Source organism: Phragmites australis, chromosome 3 (assembly GCF_958298935.1).
Source record: "Phragmites australis chromosome 3, lpPhrAust1.1, whole genome shotgun sequence".
Taxonomy (NCBI): domain Eukaryota; kingdom Viridiplantae; phylum Streptophyta; class Magnoliopsida; order Poales; family Poaceae; genus Phragmites; species Phragmites australis.
This window is the reverse complement of record NC_084923.1, coordinates 7,495,511-7,517,335: the sequence shown is the minus strand read 5'-3', so window position 1 is coordinate 7,517,335 and position 21,825 is coordinate 7,495,511. Positions and strand designations below refer to the sequence as shown.

The window sequence follows — 21,825 nt, the reverse complement described above, 5'->3', positions numbered from 1 at the left end:
CCGTGGTGGAGTTGTTGAATGGGGAGGTGGTGTTTGAAGAACTCCAGCAAATTGCTCAGGTTGCGTATGCCATGTTTGGTGGCTACGACGAGTATGATGCCGCCAAAAGAGTCCTTGTGAAAAGGTAGCAACAAAAATGACGTGTCTAAATCTTCTTTGTTTAGGCTCCTAAACTTGTTCTTTTGACTTTTGTGCTGTTGTGGGACTCGACGTTGGGCACTGCATCTTTAGAGTTTGTCGGAGTATTCAGTAAGTGAGCGTGCTAGATAATGACCACTGTAAGACTTGTGCAATTAGTCCTTGCTAGTGATCAGTTCTTACCTAACGCATCTAATCGTATTTATTGCTATCTACTCAATTGTTTTCCTTTCCCAGGCACACCATCCAGTGAACAAAGTCATAGTCGGCGTGGTTGGGTATTACCCCGTCCTGTAGCATTAAATGCTACAGATGGGACCTTGTGGGCTGGCGTAGCACCGCACGGCTGACGAGATAGGGTCGGCAGAATGACCAGGTAAGTAGATGATTTTACAGGTAGACTCGCGGGGCGTAGGGACATGACGACTTGGTAGACAATCTTACGGCGCACGACGATGGGACGGGCCCGGTGGCCAGGGAAGGCAGGTGTGGAGATGTTCCACGGTTAGGACAGACAGTCAAAGCTCTTAAAGCAAGTTGGGCTCACTCGATTCTTCAGGATATTATCCAAGAGTTGAATATCTAGCTAGACATGGGTCTGCTAATCGAAGCTCACTTGTAAGTTCTCCCTCTCTTAGGTATATAAAGAGAGGACCCGGTTTGTAAATGGTAATCGATTCACATGCACTCATAACAAAAATACATAGGACGTAGTGTTGTTATCCTTCGGAAGGCTTAAACCTAGATAACCCTGGTGTTCTTGAGTTCAACACACACCAACGAATGCAAACCTTTAGCGTTGTTCACACGCCCTTCGACTGGTACACATCAGAATCATTATTAGGAATTAACCCTCGACAGTTGACGCGCCAGGTAGGGGACGCGTTTCCGCGTTTCGGTAGGTGTTAGAGATCATATTGGGCTACCCAAGGCCGGATCCACGACAATCGCTGAGTCCCGTTCTGAGGACCCCGATCACCGTGAGGTACTCGTCATGGGGTACGACCCAGATGAGCCAGGTATGATATAGGAAGATGATACCTAACCGGAGTCTGAAGACTTCGAGGCTTAACGAGAGGTTTGCATGACAGTTCATGCAATTGGGGTAGCGGAGGTTCCTGTGTTCCAGGTGCCAGCGATGATCCCCAGGCCACGTGCCCAGAGGAGAACTGGACCAGAGCTGTACACGAGAACACTTTGACACAACCCCAACCACCACTGCGTCGCACAGAGGAGTTGCCGCAAAGGACGCGGTCTTTGCCGGCATCGTCACTAAGGCCATCACGCCACACAAATGCCGGGGGCTCCCCCGTCGCGATATGTCGCCACTCCGCGCCCGATAGCTCGACTATGAGGCCATGAAGCCTGCACAGAATCTGTAGACTGTGTGAATGCTTCTTAGCCATTCGTCGATAGCAGTACCAGAGGGTTCTCCAGTGGAGTCATGGTTGCGTGATGTTGCCCTCCTGGTTGAGACCGCCCGAAGCCAAACTGTGGCGGCAAACACCACGTCCGTTGCCAGGATTAGTGAGGGTCACGATCGCCAAGCATCGCGACAAGCTCCACGGTAGGAAAGATCTCGTCCTCCCTCAGCAACAGGAAGCGCTTGGAGATCCCCGCCGTATTGAGATAGCCAACCCTCTGACCCGCGTGACTCCCAACGCCAACATGACCTCCACGGTGTTATTCAGAGCCAGGTCCTAACCGAAAAATATGATGCTTCGACCAACCCCAAGGAGTTCCTGCAAATCTACACCACCATGGTGCAGGCCGCAGGGGGCCACAAAAAAGTCATGGCCAACTACTTTCCTACCGCCTTGACCGATTCAGCCCAGTCCTGACTTATGAACCTTCCCCGCGAGTCGGTTAACTCCTGGGAGGATCTGTGCAACCAATTTGTCACCAACTTTCAGGGGACCTATGTCAGACCCAGGGTTGAGGACGACTTGTACCAGGTCAGGCATCAACAAGGTGAGTCATTGTGAGATTTCATCTAGCGCTTCACCGAGCGCCGAAACACCATTCCAAGGATCACATGTGAATCTGAGGTCATCGCCTTCAAGAGAGAGGTCAGAGACCAAAAGATGATCGAGAAGCTGGCCACCAAGATAATCCGAAGCACTACCAAGCTCTTCGAGCTTGCTGACAAGTGCGCACAGGCCGCTGAGGTCCGAGAGAGTCAGATTGACGCCAGGTCGCAGTTGACCTCTGACCAGCCCGTCCCCTCCAAAGGGGTCGGATGAAAGGAGAGGAGGAAGAACAAACGCAATGAAGGACCATCCGACGTCATGGCGGTCGAGCAGACCGGCCAACCGTGCCGACGCTTCAAGAAAAAGGAGGGAAAGATGGGATGTGGCTATTGCCCAATCCACCGCACCGATGCCCACGGCATGACTGAATGTAAGGTCGTGCGGGATATCATCGATAAGGATCTTGGAGGGCGTAAATACAGGCCTGATGAGGATGGTGAGGATGGGGCCGACCCCGACCAATTAGTACTGGGGTACCAGCAAGCCGATCACATGGTTCACCACATCTTCGCCGGTGCTGCAACATACTCCTCGAACGGGGAGTACAAGTTGGTGGTCCGAGAGGTGTGGACGACCACGCCGGACCCAAGCCCACATCTGAAGTGGTCAGAAGTGTCCCTTACCTTCAGTCAGGCCAACCACCCCACGACTGTCAAGCGACATGGTCGCTACCCTACTGTGGTCGAACCACCATGCAGAACATCCGATTGAGTCGTGTGTTGGTTTACGGAGGGAGCTTCATCAACCTCTTCTTCGTCGACGCACTGGACGCCCAGCAAATCCCAAGGAGCGCATTGAAATCATCTGCCCCTTTCTTTGGATTTACCCCGGACTCCTCGACTAAGCCCTTAGGGTAGGTCAAACTGCCCGTCACTTTCGGCTCACCAAGTAACTTCAGGATCGAAAAAGTCATGTTTGATGTAGCGAACTTCGGGACCACTTATAACGCGATCTTGAGGTGACTGGCGATGGCTCAGTTCATGACCGTCGCCCACTATGCGTACCAGGCGATCAAGATCTCTGGTCCGACCGGGGCCATCACCATCTTTGGTAACGAAAAGATGACTTTGCATTGCGACAAAAGAAGCCTTGAAATGGTCGAGCTGACTCCTGAGTCGCAACCGGAGAATGCTACACCTAGTGGCCGCCCGGTGAAGGTCCACGTCACCACCAACCAAGACAAATGGCTCAAGACATTACACCTCAATGACTCCGACCCAACTAGGACGGTTCAGATAGGGGCCAGCCTGGCCCCGAAATAGGAACTCACACTTATCACCTTCCTCTGAGCGAACGTGGATGTCTTTTCATGGAGTCCTTCTGATATGCCTAGAGTCCTCAAGGACGTGATCGAGCATAAGTTGTCAATACGACTTGACACACGACCAATCAAGCAAAAAGTGTGTCGGTTCGTAGTCAACCAAAAGGAAGCACTTCGTGAGGAGATCGATAAGCTCCTGGAAGCAGGCTTCGTCCGAGAAATACAGTACCCAGAGTGGCTGGCTAACCCAATCATGGTTCAAAAATACAATGCTAAGTGGAGGTTGTGCATTGATTTCATCGACCTCAACAAGACGTGCATTGAGCAGTTTTATCTCAAGGCTAGGAGAAAGGGGGCTATCGCTCTTCAAGCTCCTGAAAAGGAGCAACCACTTTTGGTGGACACCGAAAGCGGAAATGGCCATCCAAGATCTAAAAAGGTACCTTTCCTCCCTTCATGTACTAACTGCGTCTCGACCAGACGAGTAGCTCTTGCTCTATGTTGTAGCCACCCCACAGGTTGCGAGCGCGGTACTGGTCGTCGAGTGAAAATGTCTTTAACGACCAGTGTACTATGTCAGTGAGGTCCTACACGACACGAAGACTCGATACCCACAAGCTTAGAAGCTGCTATACACAATTCTGATGGCTTATCGCATGCTCAGACACTACTTCCAGGCCCATAAAATCAAGATAATCTCCTCGCTCTCAATCAGATAAATTCTCTACAATAGGGATGCAACAGAAAGAACAACAAAGTGGCAGTAGAGCTCGAGAAGCTCAATCTTAGTTCGTCCCCCGAAACGACTATCAAGTCCCAAGCGCTGATCGATTTTATGGCCGAGTGGTCGTCTTTTGAGCCCGAATAGGTACAACGACCAGAGGCAGATGAACACTGGACCATGCACTTTGACGAGTCATTCACGCTGAAGGGAGCGGAGGCTAGACTAGTCCTGACCTCACCAACCGACGACATCCTCATGTACGTAGTTCAATTATATTTTCCAGCTACGAACAATATTGCAGAATACGAGGGCATCTTGTCTGGAATACGGGCAGCCTCCGCACTTAGGATTAAACACCTGTTAGCGATAGGAGACTTGCTACTGGTTGTTAACTAAGTGCATAAGGAGTTTCAGTGCTCTGATCTGACAATGGCGGCATACCTCGCCAAAGTGAGGAGACTAAAGCGATGTTTTTTCGGTTTCGAAGTTAGGCACGTCCCTCACAAGGACAACTTTCTAGCCGATAAGCTAGTCCGTCTAGCTTCTTCTTGTGAACCTGTCCCGGTTGGGGTATTTGAAGAAAGATTCACATACCATCCACCGCGGTTTCGGGTCAAGGTGAAGGGGATGTTTCACTTGAAAACAGAGCACCAAAGGCAACACCTTTAGAGGTAACACCTCTTTTGGTGCCGTCGACCTCGGGTGGTCATCATGTAGTCGTCCTGCTTGATTTGGGTACGACTTGGATGGATCAGATCTTGGACTACCTTCAGAATTTAGCAATTCCTGACGACGATGCATCAGTAGAAAAGTTCTCGCGGTAAGTCGACAGATACTCCATGGTATAGAGACGCCTTTACCGTCAGGGGGAGCAATGATCTTTTACTGGAATGCATCACTCAGGAAGATGGAAGCACAGTACTCTCTGATATCCATGAAGGCATATGTGGTAGCCACGCTTCGTACCGCACTTTGGTCAGAAAAGTGTTCCGACAAAGATTTTATTGGCCCACTGCCTTCCAGGATACTTGTGAGCTGGTGAAACAGAGTGAATCAAGTCAGTACCATGGCCGACAAATCAACCTATTAGCCCAAACACTACACACTATACCACTCTCTTGGTCTTTTGCTGTCTGGGGGCTCGATATCGTGGGACCGTTCCCTAAAGTCCCAAACAATTTTGAATTCCTGTTTGTTGCAATCGATAAATTCACCAAGTGGATACAGACCGAACCCGTCTGGAAGATCATCGTCGCAACAACGATTAAGTTCATACGGGGGCTGGTAGTGCGGTTTGGCAGTCCGAATCACATAATTACGAACAACGGGACTTAGTTCGCCAGTAATGTTTTCCAGAACTACTGTGAAAAGATCGGGACCAAAATTTACTATGCGTCGGTGGCACACCCATAGAGCAACGGATAGGTTGAAAGGGCAAATGAGATGATATTACAAGGGATCAAAACCCGAGTCTTTGATCGGCTTATCAGCTATTCAAGACGCTGGGTGGATGAACTACCCACAATACTTTGGTCGCTGCGAACAACTTCCAGTAGGGCTACCACTGAGACCCTTCTCTTCCTTGTTTTTGGCACAGAGGCAATGCTTCCCTCCGAGATTGCCCTTCAGTCGCCTCGAGTGACCAACTACTCAGACGACAACCAGGTGGTGTGATGCAAGGATGATCTAAACCTGATTGAAGAGTTCCACGAGCGTGCTCTAATCCTAGCTGCCCAATATCAGCAAAGCCTCATACGCTATCACAACCGCAAGGTGAGGGAGCGGAGACTGGTCGTAGGCGACCTTGTCCTTAGGCAAATCCAGAATAAGACCGATCGGAATAAACTCTCATCGAGGTGGGAAGAGTCCTACAAAGTAATCGATGTCACCCGACCTGGTGCGGTCAAGCTAGCCATGGAGGACAACCATGAATTACACAACTCCTAGATCATGGTCCTGTTGCGCAAGTTCTACGTGTAGGGTTGCTCAGAGACATGCTTGTTGCGCAAGTTCTACGTGCAGACTCATCTGACGCTAGAGTGTCAGCTGGAGGGACGGAACGGAAGACAACGCCGCAGGGAGTCTGGGATTTCATGTTCCTATTACCCATCCGCCAATGGATAAGGCTCCTCGAACCAAGTTGAGGACCAAGTCGTAACGTTGGCTCCTTGAAGCAGAGTGCAGCGCAGGCCGAGGCCTAAGAGAACCAGGTGACACAGGAGTGGGGCTCCCATGGTCACGGGAGGCTTGAGCGGAGGGACCGGGAGTCCCAGGTTGCATAGGACATTCTTGGGCTCTGCAGCGCCTTGGGTACACCAGCAAAATTTGACGAGAGCGAGAAGGTAGAGCCTGCGTGTGATTCACAGGCCTGACGCGGGAAAGACATTCCACCGCCATAGGGTCAATGTCCCGCTAGGGGCCCGTGACACGGGTTGTGTCAGTAGCAACAGGGTTAGGGTGCCCACACAGGGGCATGGGCACGCCGAAAGAAGGCAGCATGGAATGAGAGCATCTAGCATCCGCTAGGGACACCTCGGAGGGTGGGACATGGAAGGATCCGAAAGAGATCTGCATACACCCCGAGGATGAGGGAATGATGCCTTTCGCCCAGCGAACACCGCGAGAGTGGCTGTGTCCCGGTGAGGTAGCGCACTCTGGCGAGCCTGGCAAAGGCAAGAATGAAATATGCCAGCCCCGAGGCAAACCCGAGCGAGGCCACTGGCCAGGTTGCCGTCATATTCGCCATCATCGTCCTCGGAAGGAACTGAGCCGTCACTATCGGAGGATGAAGGAATGCAAAACTCTGCAAGCGAAACGGGGAGAATGGAGATGTTGTAGCGCAAGGTTCTCTTCTCCATTAAGTACAGCGGGAGATTGCCGAAGAGTTGCTGCATGGAGGGTTCTTCGTAGTGAACAACACGGTCTGGCTTCGTCACCTCCATAACAACGCCAATAGGGAGACATGGCGGTTGATCGCACCAAGCGACAACACATAGGGAGGCAAAGTGCAGCCGCTCCGCCAAATTGGCCATGTCCTCGAGCCTTTTCACCCAGCAGTGATCGCCGAGGAGCTGCTGAGCAGTGGATACGGACCAGGACGACGCGCAATGCGATGACCACACGGTAAGTCAGAACACCTGCGGACGCATAGGCCAATCTTGTCCATGGTCGAAAAAACAAAAGGGCATCTGCAGGGAACGGCCTGCCGTTGGTAGCGAGGATGGAGTCACGCACGGCTTCTGAAAGATGTCTCAATTTGGTTAATTATTTATGCCTTACTCTTATGCAATAATTTTGTAGGTGGATTTGCATATAACTCCTGAATTTGTGTGGAAAGATCGTTATCATGGCATGTCAGAACGATGGTGGATTATTGTTGAGGTGTGTTAGTGTACATGCATTATGGTTATGTACGTGCGTCTGCATCATTTTAGAGATGTAGAAACATCGGGAGAACTTATTTCATCTGCCTTCCACAATATTAATATCTTGTTTCCATGTTCTCCTGTTCGCTAGTCGAGCATCTTGATCGAGAATGTAGCAACTGACCCCTCTCCCTTCAGTAGTTAATTGCTGCACTTTGAGCCCGCAGATATTACCGTTCACACCATTGTAATGGAACATCAGGAATTGGAGGATGCCGGCAGATAAATAGGGCGTTCCTTCGCAAACAGTCAGCCAAACAGCCTAAAACCGATACCAAACGAGGATACCAAGACACATAACAGCAGCTCAACTCCAAGCAATCTTAACTTGAGGAAACGACACATGACAGCAGCTCAACTCCAAGTCTCCAACCAATCTCTAACATGAGGATACCAAGACACAACAGAAGCTCAACTCCAACCAATCTCTAACTTGAATAGAAAAAGAATGCATAGAATCTCTCGATGGTTTCAAAATGAGACGTTATCAAAGCTGCAGAGATCTTTCCATGCCAGACTTAAGCTCTTCTGTAACAGCTTAAGAATAACTAGCATCCATACAGTTCATGGAGACATAAAGCACAATACAATAAGTAAAATATTACCTCAGCAATATTTGCATTTTAAATTTACAACCCGTTAGCGTTCAACATCACGGGTACTGAGATAACAGAAGTTTCCAGGCACTTTACCCGCCACTTGTTCCATGAATGCTTTCAGCACTACATAATACTAGTAATTAACTCCTCTAAAAAACTAGTAATTAACTGCAGACTAACAAGGGTGGTCAGTTAGACTGGACACAATAGCCAGTTTGCATCCATCCTAAAGGAACAAAAGAACCCAGAGAAATATGGTTCACATTATTATTTCCCACTCTAACCTGCCAACACTCCATCATCATGGATAGAAAGATGACAAATAGCGAAGAAGTTCGCTACATGCACTAAGCTAGAAAGGATCAACTTCTCTAACAAATTCTGAAGCTAATTACTCTTAAATTTCTTCATCAGAAAAATGATGGGAGATGCACAGTTTTTCCTTAACTTTCCACAATATACAGGAACCTATACTCGACATAAGGGACAAACAACAGCAGCCAGCACCGAGTTGATCAGCTGGAACACATCCCTTGGCATCTTCGTGGTATTGTGATGGCTGCGGCTCTCAAACTACCCCTTCATAATGACTGTTCTGTATAAAAGCCCATGCTTTGCATGGGGAACAAGGAGCACTGGGAATCACACGGTGCAACCCATGGTGATCCAAGCAGCTGGAAAACAATGGATCAAATCAGGGCACTAGAGCGATAGACAGTATGCCCCTTCAGGAAGATTTCCAGGCACTGCAAAAGACGTGACATGCCTTTCAGGAAAAATTCTACGAGGAATCATTTCTGAAGCCGATGACACCTCAACTGCCGCTGCATGGTTCCGGCCATGGAATCTTCCCAAACGATTTACAATAGAAATTCTCTCCAAATCTTGGCACTCCAATTGCACATCTAGCATCGAAGCCCTCTTGTTCAAACTGAAACAAGAGACAGGATGAAGTCGATAAAAATAGCAATTTATGATTCGAGCTAAATATAGATATATCAAGATGAAGCTGATTTACACATCCTAGGGGTAAAGGGTGAAATAGCTGATATATTCTAAGAAGGAAAAGCGGTTTGGGTACTGGTTCAAGTGAAAATAAATATCACGAGATGCTATCAAGATTTAAGAAGTTCGATGCGATTTACATCTGCATACATAACCAAGTAATGGTAATTGTGCAATAAATGAAATTGTGGATAAAAACATCCTAAGGAACGTAAGGAAAAATATAGGGTTGACTATGTTGGCTTGCGATTGTACCACCACTCATCCTACAGATGTAAGTGGAAAGAAAAAAAAATCATCGTAAAAACTTAAAAATGATTTCTACTAACCATCCCCAAAGCATATCACATCTTGAGGTATAATTATACCATCAACTTTTGGTTTGTGCGCTAAATTAACATCAAATTCTGAAAAAGAAAATGATGCTGTAACAATATGAATTGTGAAGTGTTGTAGCACCCTTGGAAATTCCAGCTTGAAGCTCAAAATATGTTAGAAGAAATTAGAAGATAAGGCTGTTGTGATTATTAACATTCTTTTTCTTTTTTCCCTTTTGTTTTATAATTTGTAAGAATTTTATCATTTTTGTTACTCTTCACATAAAAAGTGAACTGGAAAAGGAAATATTAAATATAGACACATTAAGCTGAGAAAGTACATCCATTTCATATTGATTTGGTGCCAAAACCAAATATGATGACATGACTGCACTCTAAAGGGTGATTGCACCCGATATCTTCCCAAAAACATTACTTCATTCTAAAATAAGTGATCCATTTTTCATTTTTCAAGGGTCTCACTCCAGAAATTCCATGCACTCCTTTTTGGCAACAAAGGATGTATTATAACAGGCTTTTTAAACATAAATGCATCAATAGCAGTAAAGTTAGGGAGAACGATAAAGAATAAAATGCCAATAAGAATCAGGGCAGGCTCTTCATACCTTAAAAAGTCATTCTCCATTTTCCGGATTCTTCCAACAAAGACTTCCATAGCTTGTGACAATTTCTCTTCCATTTTCTTGGCACTTGTTGTTTGTTCAGATGGGCTAGTCAACGATAGAGTAAAATCAGGAAAAATGAACATTTAAACAATAAGGTGGTCCAAATAACCATGCCCTTCATGCTTGTAAAAGAATAAGCAAAGGCACATAAAAATAATTATTTACTTAAGAGAAACTTACTTATTTTCATCATCCACAAGAGAGCAAGAGTTATACAATGAGGATGATGCCATGCTGCATGCGTCCCTTAGTGTCAGCATAGATAGAGTGTATGCCGCGCTTTCATAAGCTGATACAGCTTGTGCTCTGATAACGGTTGCTGGTATAGCAGGGAGAAGTTGCTGAATCAACTGGGTGGTCAAAATTAACCTTTTCCGCGGTAAATAATTAAGAGGAGCATCATCTAGAGTTTCTGCCTCATCCTGTTTCAAAATTTAGCTTAGTATCAAGTTTAAAACTATTTGAACCAATATGCACAAGACTTGAAGTAGCTGAAACAGTAAAGCTGTACTAACCTTCTCGATTAATCTATTAGCTGCCCAAGCCCAGTCCATCTCGTATGCGCTGTGGATAAAGTGAAGGTTTTCATATTTGTAAGCGATATCAAAACCATATGATTAAAAGAATTCAACGAATAAAGACAACTGAAAGTCACAGGAACTAGTGGTAGCAAGAAGCTACTTAAACAGGGAATACACTGCAACGTTACTGGAAACTGCAGCACCACAAAGGTAGAATTTTTACCTGATGTTTCTCAATTTTTGTGGGCTTTCAATTATTTTATGCCAAGAAACAAGAGCAGACTCCGTAGATTTACGCTTCTTAGGCCTTCTCATCGTGGAAGTTGCTTTTACATTGGAAGGAACCAAAGCTTGCATTCTTGTCGATGAGAGGAAATGCCCAGGTCTAACAGATTGGCCAGATTCAACTCTATGTTCAGCAGAGTTATTGTCAATGTTCCAAGAAGCTTTTGGAAAATTATATGGCGAAGTTGTGGTCTTCTGTGCGTTGAGCATAGCAATATTCTGACCGTTTCTGTAGTTTCCATAATGTCCAAACCAAGAAGGTGCCATTTGAGGGTTTATACTCGGTCTCTCAGTTCTTTCAACAGAATCTGATGCTGCACTTGTGCCTATAAGCGGAACTTGATTTTGAAGATCATTCTGTGCAGTGACCATACCATGAGAGGGGTGCTCTCCAGAAGGAAGCTGAGAAGGTATGCTAGGATTTCTCTCTTCACTCCTCGAAACAAAGCTCAGCATTTTCATGTCTGAAGGGAATGACCCTGGGACACCAGGGCTTCCAACGTTATCCGTGGATGACTTGGTTGAGTTATTGGCTACTTGTGCAAACCTCTGACCAGACTTCCAGTCAACTGGCGAACCATCAGAACCAATCTCAGATTTTGTCGTCTTTCCAACTGCACTGCCTCGATCAATATCCGTATGCCTCATGGCTTGCATTTGATGCAGAAGAGAATAACTTTGCTGCTGAATGTTTGAAGGTGCTGGGCTTCCATGTAACACAATGCCACCACCTTTATTAGCAGAATTGTGAGAAGCATTAATATTCTGAAAGTTAGCTCCAGGGCTCTCCCGTAGTTTAGTGCTCATGATTCCTTGCTGATGCAACTGTGCAAGGGATGAAACAGGATTGGCAAAATTCCCATCTGAAGAAGGCTTCTGCAAGGATCCCTTCCCTCCAGATACAGTAGCTCCTGTCGAATCAAAGTTCACCTTCTGAGAATATGCTAACCCTGCATCACTGTCCACAGCTTGTTTCGTATCTTCATTTTGTGAGTTCGCTGAACTTGTTGCAGCATCTGATGGAGTTGCTGCTTTCTGCCCTTGATCATCTATCTTCTGAGAGCTCCATAAGTTGGAAGCTGCAGCATTATTTGGAAACATCATAGATTGGAGGATGTTGGGTGTAATCTTGTTAGCTTGCATACCAGCTAAACGCTGTGCTGATATGTTTGTCCATACATTCTTGAACACAGTTGCGGAGCTTCCTTGCTGAGGCTGCTGCAGCATGGGTACAGGACCAGATCTTGCCTCTGTTGCAGGATATTGCTGGCCTGAACTTAACTGGGGAAAACGCCCAAGTGGCTGTCCAGTATTATCTGTTTCTACAGCGTGAAATGGTGAAGATTGTGAATTTGGATGGGGATGCACCAAAGACTGACTAGTAGCAGAAGGTAGCTGTGTCAGGTCATCCTCCTGTGCTGAGTGGTCAGGTTGCTTGCCATCAACATTAGTCTGACTAGACCATAAATGACCCAAAGTTGGTTGCCGTTGGGATGGTGGTGCCAGTCTCAATCCAAATCCTTGCACAGAAGGATGGTTAAGTTGTTGCTGGGCAGATACAATGCCGGGAGAATTGTTGGGTATGTCAGCAGCAGCATTGCTGTTTCTTGAGTTATCCACCTTATGAAGAAGCTGAAGCATATGTTGACTACAGAAAACATAAATTTATCAAGCTCCTTGTGAATAAGTTCAAGCATGATATGGCTACAGAAAAGATTGCTGGATGAACTAAACATGCCAAGAAAGAACTCCCATGGAACAACAGCACGTTACTGAATACTGCAAAATATTTCGGTAGAATGCAATTCAAACGAATAGTCCAATTTGTACATCCAGAACGACTATGGACTTCTGGTTTCCTATAATCCAAGATGTAAGACACAGGGTGATAGTGCTGCAGACATTTGGGTTGACTTCCACAGTAATAATGGATGTCAAAATAGCATATTACCACAAGTTGTTTCATTTTGATAAAAAGAAACAAGCGCAGCCATGCAGGAAACACATTGCATAAATGAAGCAGGAACCAGAAATTCAAACATTCCCAAGTGAGATGTTGAAAATTTATTGAGGAATAATCTGGTTTGAGTTATTAAAAAAAGTTGGTCTACCTGTTTTGAACTGATCTATTCTGAGACAGCTGAGACAGACCAGCATCAGATCCATCAAAAGGTAATGCACTTGAGCTGTTAGGGATACCATGTCGAGGTTGAAGTTGCTCCTGTGCCATCAGTATTTTCTAGAAATAAGGGCATCACCTCATGAATGATGAATAAGATGGAGATCACAAACAGCATAACGGTACATGAGTATGAACAAAAATAAATCCTCTTCATCATGGAGATGAAATCAGCAGACATACCTCATTTACCGAAGGCATATTACTGGAAACATGGGAGTTGGTGCCAAAATGATGCTGCAGGTTATTTCGCATCTGATGTGACTGAGGTGGAAATGGACTATTGGACACTGGATTGCCTGGAGATTGTCCAATATTCAATCCTGAGCTACCCATAGAACGATTCTGTAACGTGTAAGATCTCATTGCTTGCTGGCCAGACTGACCTAAATTTTGGGATTCCTTTCCAGCAAAGACAGAATGCCTCCTGGCAGCAGAATCACTTGTCATATGCTGTCCATGGTTTAAAAGGTGTGCTTGCCTTTCATTAGGGGTTTTATTAAGATATTCCTGGTTAAAGTCGCTTGCTCTTTGATCTGCAATTCTTCCTGGTGACTCGGAGGTTCCTGGAACCCTATGTCCCATATTACGGTTCATTCCAACTTGCTCACCACTCTGACCAGTGATCATCTGATAATGATCCTGAGTCACCATTGGCATGCTTGAGACCATCATGCTAATGTTTTTACCATCAGAACCTTCATTTGGCATTGGTGCAGTACTTATATCAGACTTCATCTGCTGAAGCCTCTGGACTGAATTTGCATTACCTCCACTTGACTTCCAAGAGTTCTCATTGCTATTAAAGACATTTGGAGTATTGCTTATGCCTTGTCCAAGGGCATTGTTGGTTTTCCAGTCATTTTGATTATTACTGGACTCTCTGTTAACACTGTGATCAGCTGTATTTTGTTGTGACATCCAAAATCCATGTGCACTCGGTGGTGTAGCATGTGCACCAGTTGAGTGCAAATTATTTCTTAGCAGTTCAGATTTCTGATGTGCCCACAATCCATTTGCTAAGTTCACCTGTTCTTGTCTCCCATCAGATTGACTTTGCTTTAAGCTCTGCTGAAAGTACCCATTGTTGACTTCTGAAGTTGACTGATGATTGATGACAGGAGGACTAGGAGATTCATGAGGCATTTGGTCCCTTCGCTCATAAGGAGTTCTTATGGCGTGCTGAAAACTGGTAGGATTTGGGTTATTCATTGTTCCGTCAGCATAGCTGGATGCTGGAGAAGGACGTGCATTTTCTAGGTTTGTGCCACTTAATGCAGCGAGCTTATTCTCGTCACAACTTGATAATAAAGCTGAATTATTAGCAACTATTTGATCAGTTTTCTGGAAACTCAAGCCACTCCACTCTTCCTTGGGACTATTTTCACTGGTAGTAGACTGCAGAGCTTCCTGCATAAGGGCACTCCAGCTTCCACTCTGCAGAGATGAGTAAGCACCACCAAAGTTATCATTGTCCAAAGAATTACCATGATCATTTTCACCCCTCAACAAGGCTCCCCAATTGCTATCTTCATCATTCCCAAATAAGATTTTCTCCTCGGTAGGGTCAAGGCTAGCCCTACCACTTGCTGGCCCTACCTGCACTGTTGATTTCTCTTGCATACCCACTTGAAAATCAACTTGTTTTGGCCTACCATGAAAATCTTGTACTTGAAAACCAAGTTGTAGATGATTCATCGTAACAGGGCTGCCTGCCTTGATGTTTTCACCTTGACTTTGCATCGGACTATTATTTAAGAAACCCCCTTTTCCATGAAAATTCTGGACTGATCTGGATGTCTTTTCGGACTGATCTGGACCTACCCTTGCCATTGCACTCTGGGAATCAGCAGGAATCCCTAAAAACTGGGAATACTGGTTTCCAGACCCTCTGCTGCTGGTAGCATGCATTGGGTAAAAAGATTGGTCCACTTGGTGCGTAGCTAATCCCATTGGTCTCATGGACTGACTTTGAGCATTCGCAAACATTGAACCGTTTATGAAATTGCCCATACCAGGAGCACCAACAAACTGATCCCAATTTGTGCTGCCGTTATTCAACATTTGAGAGTTGCTCGTCAAACTTGGGTCACCACTAGCAAAATTATGTGGCCATGCAGAACTTGTGGCCTCATTGTTGGGCATTTCATTTGACATTGTTGAGAATTGATCAGCTGGAGATGGTTTTGCAGGAGCATGAAACTGTCCAAAAGAGGGCTGCATCCTAGCTCCATGATCAGGCTGCTGTAGTTGTTGCTGTCTCTGAAACTCCTGCAATTGCTTGTACATCATCTGCTGTTGCCACATCTGAAAATCATTATCACCCGCATGCTGTGCGGGGTGAAACTGTGACATTCCTGCAGTGCCCCTATGGGTCTAATGCCCGTGAAAGAGTGACCTGTTTCCAGTGGATAAATCCAAAATTTTCATATCATATAGAACTACAAGCAGCTTTCATGACCATTTGATTCTATGCTGATAACCCCACATACCACAGAAGCTCACACTGGGCTGGTAAAACTAAATTTAAGCTGCAATTAATCTGAAGTCCTGTCTTCTATTCCTCCACAGACTGCAAATGTTGAAGAATCATTACATCAGATCATTATTGATCATACAACAAACAATGAAATAAGCCATATCATGGTTACATAAAACTCTCCTCATTTAGGTATTCTACAAGGGTATGCAAACACTGTTAAGGAAATTCGCAAGCAATAAAGGCATGCAAAGTAATGGCAGAACACATCATCCACGACACATGTTCCCACTTTTGCCAATACACAATTGAGATTTATTCAAATTGACAATGTTATTTAAGCTTCATGTAGGTGGCAACTGGTAAGTGAAGGAAGTTAGTGCAATCATAAGAGACAAAGAAAAGAGCTTCATGCAGCTCATGAACAAAGTACTTGAGTATACTAGACCTCCTCATCTAGACTGGTGGCCATGCTTTGACAGGAACAGACTTAAAAAGAAAATAACGACAAAAGCACAGTGAAATCTAGTGTGTTTCCCGACTAGCATAGGTAGCATCCCTCACCTCACAAAACACTGGGAAGCTGAATAAGCAAGCAACAAACAAAACTACCCCTATGGCCCCAAACAAAGAATGGAACACTCGGGCAGAACAACACCTACATCGGAGGGTTCGCAAAAGGAAACTACACATATACAGCACTACTATAACCTCATTGGACTACACTTGACAGCCAGCTTTAGCTCACAACACAGACCCCATTCCCCTTAGGGCACAAAATCAAACAAATAGAAGAGAGTTTAGCTACAAAATGTCGATAGTAGCAGAAACATCACTCCATATACTTGCTAAGGCCAAAGATCCAGCCTTTTGCCCACCAGCGGCTGTCTAAAGCTTTGAAGATGCACAAGAAACAGCAATGAAGCAGCTTGAACGTTGCGGCATCCACTTGATCAAACACTTTAAGAGCTGGAAGCTCAAAGGAGCAGTGGAAAAAGTAGGTGAAAAAATAGAAGGGGGGGGGGGGGGGGGGGAACAGGAACAAAGTGTGCCGCATCTGCGAGGCATCCCAAAATCCCCACTAGGAGATCCCCGAATCCCGGAGCACGCAGCAAGGAGCAGCTCAAGCTAAGCAAGCTCCAACGCTCCACGAGCCACCTTGAGCGAGCAGGAACATGAGCTCAGGCGAACTGAACCCCAAGCTTGAATCCACCAAACCCGACCTTCCCACACAAATTACCCACCAGAAACCTAAAATTTAGCATCTGGTTGAGCACATGCGACCAAAGCACCACGAGATCGAGCAGCACTGAGCTCTCAATTTCCCCACCCACACAGATCCCCCGGAAAAACAGCCGAAAGCATTCACACCCCCCCCCCCCCCAAAAAAAATCCCCAACCCTCATCACGCCACGAACCCTCGGCGCGAGCCCCCGCCCGCCCGATTCACGCCCAGCAAACGAGCGCCCGGGGAGAGACCCCGCGAATTCCGGGCACGATTCGGGCGAGACCTACCTCAATCGGCGCGGCGCGGCGCGATGGTGTCAGATCGGGATCGGCGGCGCAGCGCGAGTCCGGCGCTCCCGTGGCCTCCCACGGCGGCACGGTAGCTAGGGTTAGGGTTTCCCGCGGCGGAATGGCGAGGGTCTCGAGCTCCGGAGCGCGAGCGAGCGAGGAGAGAGAGAGAGAGAGAGCGCAAGCGAGCGAGAGGAGAGAGAGAGAGGTACCGCTCGGGGGTGCAAGATAAAGCGTGGCGTAGTGGCCCTGCGAAGGTTTCAACGAAGGCGCCGCCGGTCCGGTTCGGCACATGGGCCCGGTTCGGGCTGGGCCGGTGGAGAGAGATCTCGACCGTTGCTGTGTGGTCGGGGCTCATATGGGACGTTGGATAGGGAGGGAGGTGACAACGGGCTGCGGCATCTCTAGCATATATTTTAAAAATTCATTCTTTACAATGTTATTATAGTATCTTTTATTTTTTAATCTTTAATAGCTAACTTATTTTTTATTTTCTATTATTTTTTATCTCTCCTTAGATCCACAATCATCTCCTAGCTACAGCTATACAGTTTGCTTTTTTTTCATAAAGTTGTTGCCGCCCCTCTCCATTCACAACCCTGTAGAAGTCAATAGTGACTCTGCTAGAGTGCTTGTTGTGGCCTCCTGATCGGCATCCAAGATTGGCACAATATTTTGCGGACACTTTAGCACCAAAAAAAACTTCTACTGGAGTTGATCTTAGAGAAGGAAAGGGACGGTAGGGACTGGGGTGGTGGGTAGGAAAGTGAGGAGTGAGAGCCATGGGGATGCGTACCCACTGTGAAAGTGGTTACATGTGAGTAGATGAAGGGGTTGATTGGTTTTACTTGTTTAGTGGTGTGAAATACATGGGATTTTACTCGCCATACATGAAAGTGAATTTTGATTATATGTCCCAAAGTTAATCAATCTTTGATAATTAGTAACTGCAAACATGTTACACACGTAAAATCAATCTAGTATATAGCAATCCAAAAAAATATGGAAGACAAATAATAAAATATTAAAGAGTAAATTTTACAAATCTACAACTATTTATACCTTTGTAACGTAAAATTACAACTTCTAAGATCTATTTCACAAAACTACAACTACTTGTACACTTAGTAATGCAAAACTATAACTTTTTAGCTTGTAACACCCATCAGCCACACACTTTTAGCATAATAGGAAAAATGAATAATGTGTAGCTAATGAGTGGGATCAGGCAAAAAAGTTATAGTTTTATGTTACTGAGGGCATAAGTAGTTGTAGTTTTATGAAATATGTCTTAGAAGTTATAGTTTTGTGTTACAAATATATAAATAGTTGTAGGTTTATAAAATTTACTCAATATTGAATGTAGTTTTAGAATATATAGAAGACAAATATTGGATGCGTAGGTATGGAAGGCGAATAATGAGAGATTAAATATACTTTTGGAAGAAGAAACGGGGTCCAACTTTGCACAGTGACCGTTTGATCAACTCAGATGGACGGTAGAGATTGTCTGAATTTGCCACAATTGATGAATTATATAGGAGTATAGATATGTTCGAAGTTGATTATCCTTTTATCATATGTCTCGTAAGAACTAATTTGTACTAAAGTGTATCCTTCATCTCTCTTATCTAATACGAAATTTTGTTACAAACTAATCCTTACAGGACATATGATCAAAGAATGATCAACTTTAGATATATTATCAAAGGTTGATAAATTTTGTGACATTAATCAATTTTCCTCTACATGAAATTTGTTGGATGTTTTATACTAGTTCATGTTTCACTCAACAATATGTAGGAAGGTCATGGAAATGTAGTTAACTCTCTCTCTCTCTCTCTCTCTCTCTCTCTCTCTCTCTCTCTCTCCCTCCAAATTGATATACTTTGAGTGTTATCAGAAATGTCTTACAATGGCGGCTAAGAGGTACATGAAGTTATCACATTAGTCGTATGGATAACATGAATATTAATTAAAGACACATGCAACATGTTGTTGTCACTAAGTTGGTTCCATAGGCCACTGAGTGTGACTTTCAAGCTTGGTGGTTTGTTGCCATTTTGTATAGGTATGTTACATGTGCTTGCATCTGGGCTAGAATCACTCATTGCCTTGTTGGAAGCTGGCTTAGAAATGACATGCATTACCTTTTGACTTCAAATAGTTAGCCAATATCACATTCATCATGCAAGAGCAACTAGATGATTGGTGTCACCTCTTTGCCAGTGCGAAACTATGTAAGTTACCTTAAGAGGAGACAATATACATCAAGTCCTCCCTACCATCTTGAACGCGTGCATATATAGATGCATAGACCCGAATAGGAGAGACCATAATTGAGGACGATGAGCGTGAACAAAATAACGCATGAAACCATCTTTAATTTTTGAATTACGAGCACGTACAAGACATGCGAAATGTTATCGTGTCTAACCAAGCAATAAAATTGGTTTGGCATGTAAGCATTTTCCTTGCAAGTGTAGAAGTAAATCCACCCATGTCTCCCTCCCACGGTCCACAGTAAATGTGGTAGATGAATTTCAGTTAGATAGGAGTGTAAATTAGTGAATCTAAGGGTACCCACCAATCCTTTTTAATTCAACTAATAATATTATTTTTCTCAAATTAAGTAAATTTTCAAAAATAAGTATAATTAATTAAACTAAAAAGATTTAATAAGTACTTTTAAATTCACCAATTTACACTCCTACTGTCAGTCATACCATTCAGCAATTTACACCACTGCTCCGGAAAGACTTATATAGTAAGTTCTCACTCACCATCGGCCTGTAGTCCCCACTTTGCACTACTCAAAAGCCAAAATAAGTGTACGGCGCTTACCCAAAGTAAAAAAAAAGAACAGAAAAAGAGAGCATGGCAGCATGACACATTGATACTGCAGCCAGAAGCCGTATGCAATCTGTTAACGAAGCAGCCAATGGGAGTAATTGTCGCACACATTGATACTGCTGTTCCCGGCGGGCACTTCTCCAAAAGTACAGCGCTTTCCATCTCGTCATGAAGTCTCTCTCACACACGCACGCACGCACGCACGTGCACATGACCTTGGGACTTGGGAGACCTGCCGGTACTGGTGGTCTCTGCATTTGGAACATTCCCCGGAGCCGGTCCATGCCAAAGCAGCACTGATCAGTTACCAACAGTTGGTGATACAGCAGTGGTAGTACCACCACTACTACAAGACAGGCATGCCATGCGTGCAGATAGATGCAGGATGTGGCAGGTTCTGTTGCCTCTCTGCAGGCTTAACTTTTCTTTTTGACTGCATGCACGTACTGGCGCCGAAACAAAAAGCAGCACGAGACAAAAACCGCACGCACTGCAAACCGGCAGCGTAGCGTCTTCGCAGCTCATTCCGATCCATGCCCCTTGTCCAATCCAATGGCTGGAGCAGCCCTCGCGTGCGTGCGTGCGTCACATGCCACTGCATGCCCGATGGCCATCACGAGGGCGTGCATGCACTTGCTCCAAGACTCTGGGGGCAAAGCGACACCTGCCTGCCCGCCTTTCCATGGAAAAACAAGACCTCTCTCACACTCACACAGATATACATGCGTAGATAGATACTCTTTCTCCTTTCCATTTGTTGTACAAGTGCATTGATAACGCTGACTTAGCTAGTACTCCTAGTGGGCTGATCATTGGTCACATCATGAGTCATGGGCATTCCCTTTCTGGTACTTTGTGCAAGTGATGAGAGGATCTATCCATCTGTTCTCATCCACCCTTTTTTCCCCTCCCATGTCCCAAAATTAAAACTGCCTGAGGTTGACTTGAGCTGCCCTTTTCAAAATCCTTCTGATTTGGACACAAGTGACTCCATCAACGCATCTCCTGGTGTACAAGTATGCAAAGGAACGCGAGGCCTTTTTAGTTTTAAAGGCCCTCTCGTAGTTAACAACGGATTATTCTTTGCAGCACCCGTGCGTGCACTAGAGAGATGACGACGTGGCTGCTGGGGATCTGACGGCGACATGCCGATCGACGCCGGCGCAGGTGCGTGCTTCGCTTCCCGTGGCATCAGCGGCACCTGGGTGTTGTTTTCTTCGAAAGGAACATTGAAAAGGGCCAAGTGGAGGTCGAGGCAGGCAGACAGGCAGGAACATTCCCGGTGTTGATTGGTGGTGGTGCTACTAGTGGTACGGCTGTGATTGACTGACTCGTGATGGGGGTACATGCGTCCGTCCGACCGTCGTCGGCTGCTCGTCGCCGCGTCTCTCGGCATCTATCATTCTCTCTCTCTCTCCTCACGGTCACGGAATGTCTGGACAGAGAGAGATGCGTCTCGGTGTGTGGTTGGTAGGGTGGTCTGGTCATGTGACGCTGGGAAAAACTATGCTTTGTTGTAGCAGTGTCTCTCTGACTCAAACAGATCAGAGAGAGAGAGAGAGAGAGAGAGTTAGGCCAGACCAGTTCCGAATCGGTTTCATATTTTTTAATGCAAGGCAAAGGCTCTGCAAGGTTCCATACTTCCATTCCATAGTGCTACTAGTAACTCGAGGGAGCACAACAGCACGTGTTTGACTAGTGTCCTGGGGAGGAGAATAATGTACTACTAGCATAAGTCGACTAGGATTCTCAGACAGGAAAAGGAGCATGCAGGCATGCGGTCCATACTCTGGGCCATCTTTTTAATC

General features: G+C 45.6%; 1 protein-coding gene across 2 annotated transcripts; it reads right to left on the bottom strand.

Annotated features, from left to right (window-relative positions):
• Positions 1 to 8,147: 8,147 nt before the first annotated feature.
• On the bottom strand, positions 8,148 to 17,386 carry LOC133911897 (uncharacterized). 2 transcript variants are annotated; one of them, XM_062354355.1, is made up of 8 exons: positions 17,165 to 17,386; positions 13,354 to 15,742; positions 13,103 to 13,230; positions 10,930 to 12,639; positions 10,701 to 10,749; positions 10,366 to 10,607; positions 10,126 to 10,230; positions 8,148 to 9,108 (listed from the first exon to the last, which is right to left on the bottom strand). In XM_062354355.1, the coding sequence occupies exons 2-8, from the start codon at positions 15,523 to 15,525 to the stop codon at positions 8,880 to 8,882; spliced, it is 4,635 nt and encodes a 1,544-aa protein (XP_062210339.1). In that variant the 5' UTR covers positions 15,526 to 15,742; positions 17,165 to 17,386; the 3' UTR covers positions 8,148 to 8,879. The 2 variants fall into 2 exon arrangements, with proteins under 2 accessions (XP_062210339.1, XP_062210340.1); XM_062354356.1 differs by having other exon boundaries at positions 13,103 to 13,212.
• Positions 17,387 to 21,825: the final 4,439 nt, after the last annotated feature.

Bases quoted from the DNA above. Each gene is read 5' to 3' on its own strand.
- LOC133911897 (XM_062354355.1), bottom strand. From the start codon at position 15,525: ATGTCACAGTTTCACCCCGCACAGCATGCGGGTGATAATGATTTTCAG. The intron at 13,231-13,353 runs GTATGTCTGCTG...CCTTATTTCTAG, and splicing joins ATATGCCTTCGGTAAATGAG to AAAATACTGATGGCACAGGA. The intron at 9,109-10,125 runs GTATGAAGAGCC...CTCTTGTTTCAG, and splicing joins ATGGAGAATGACTTTTTAAG to TTTGAACAAGAGGGCTTCGA.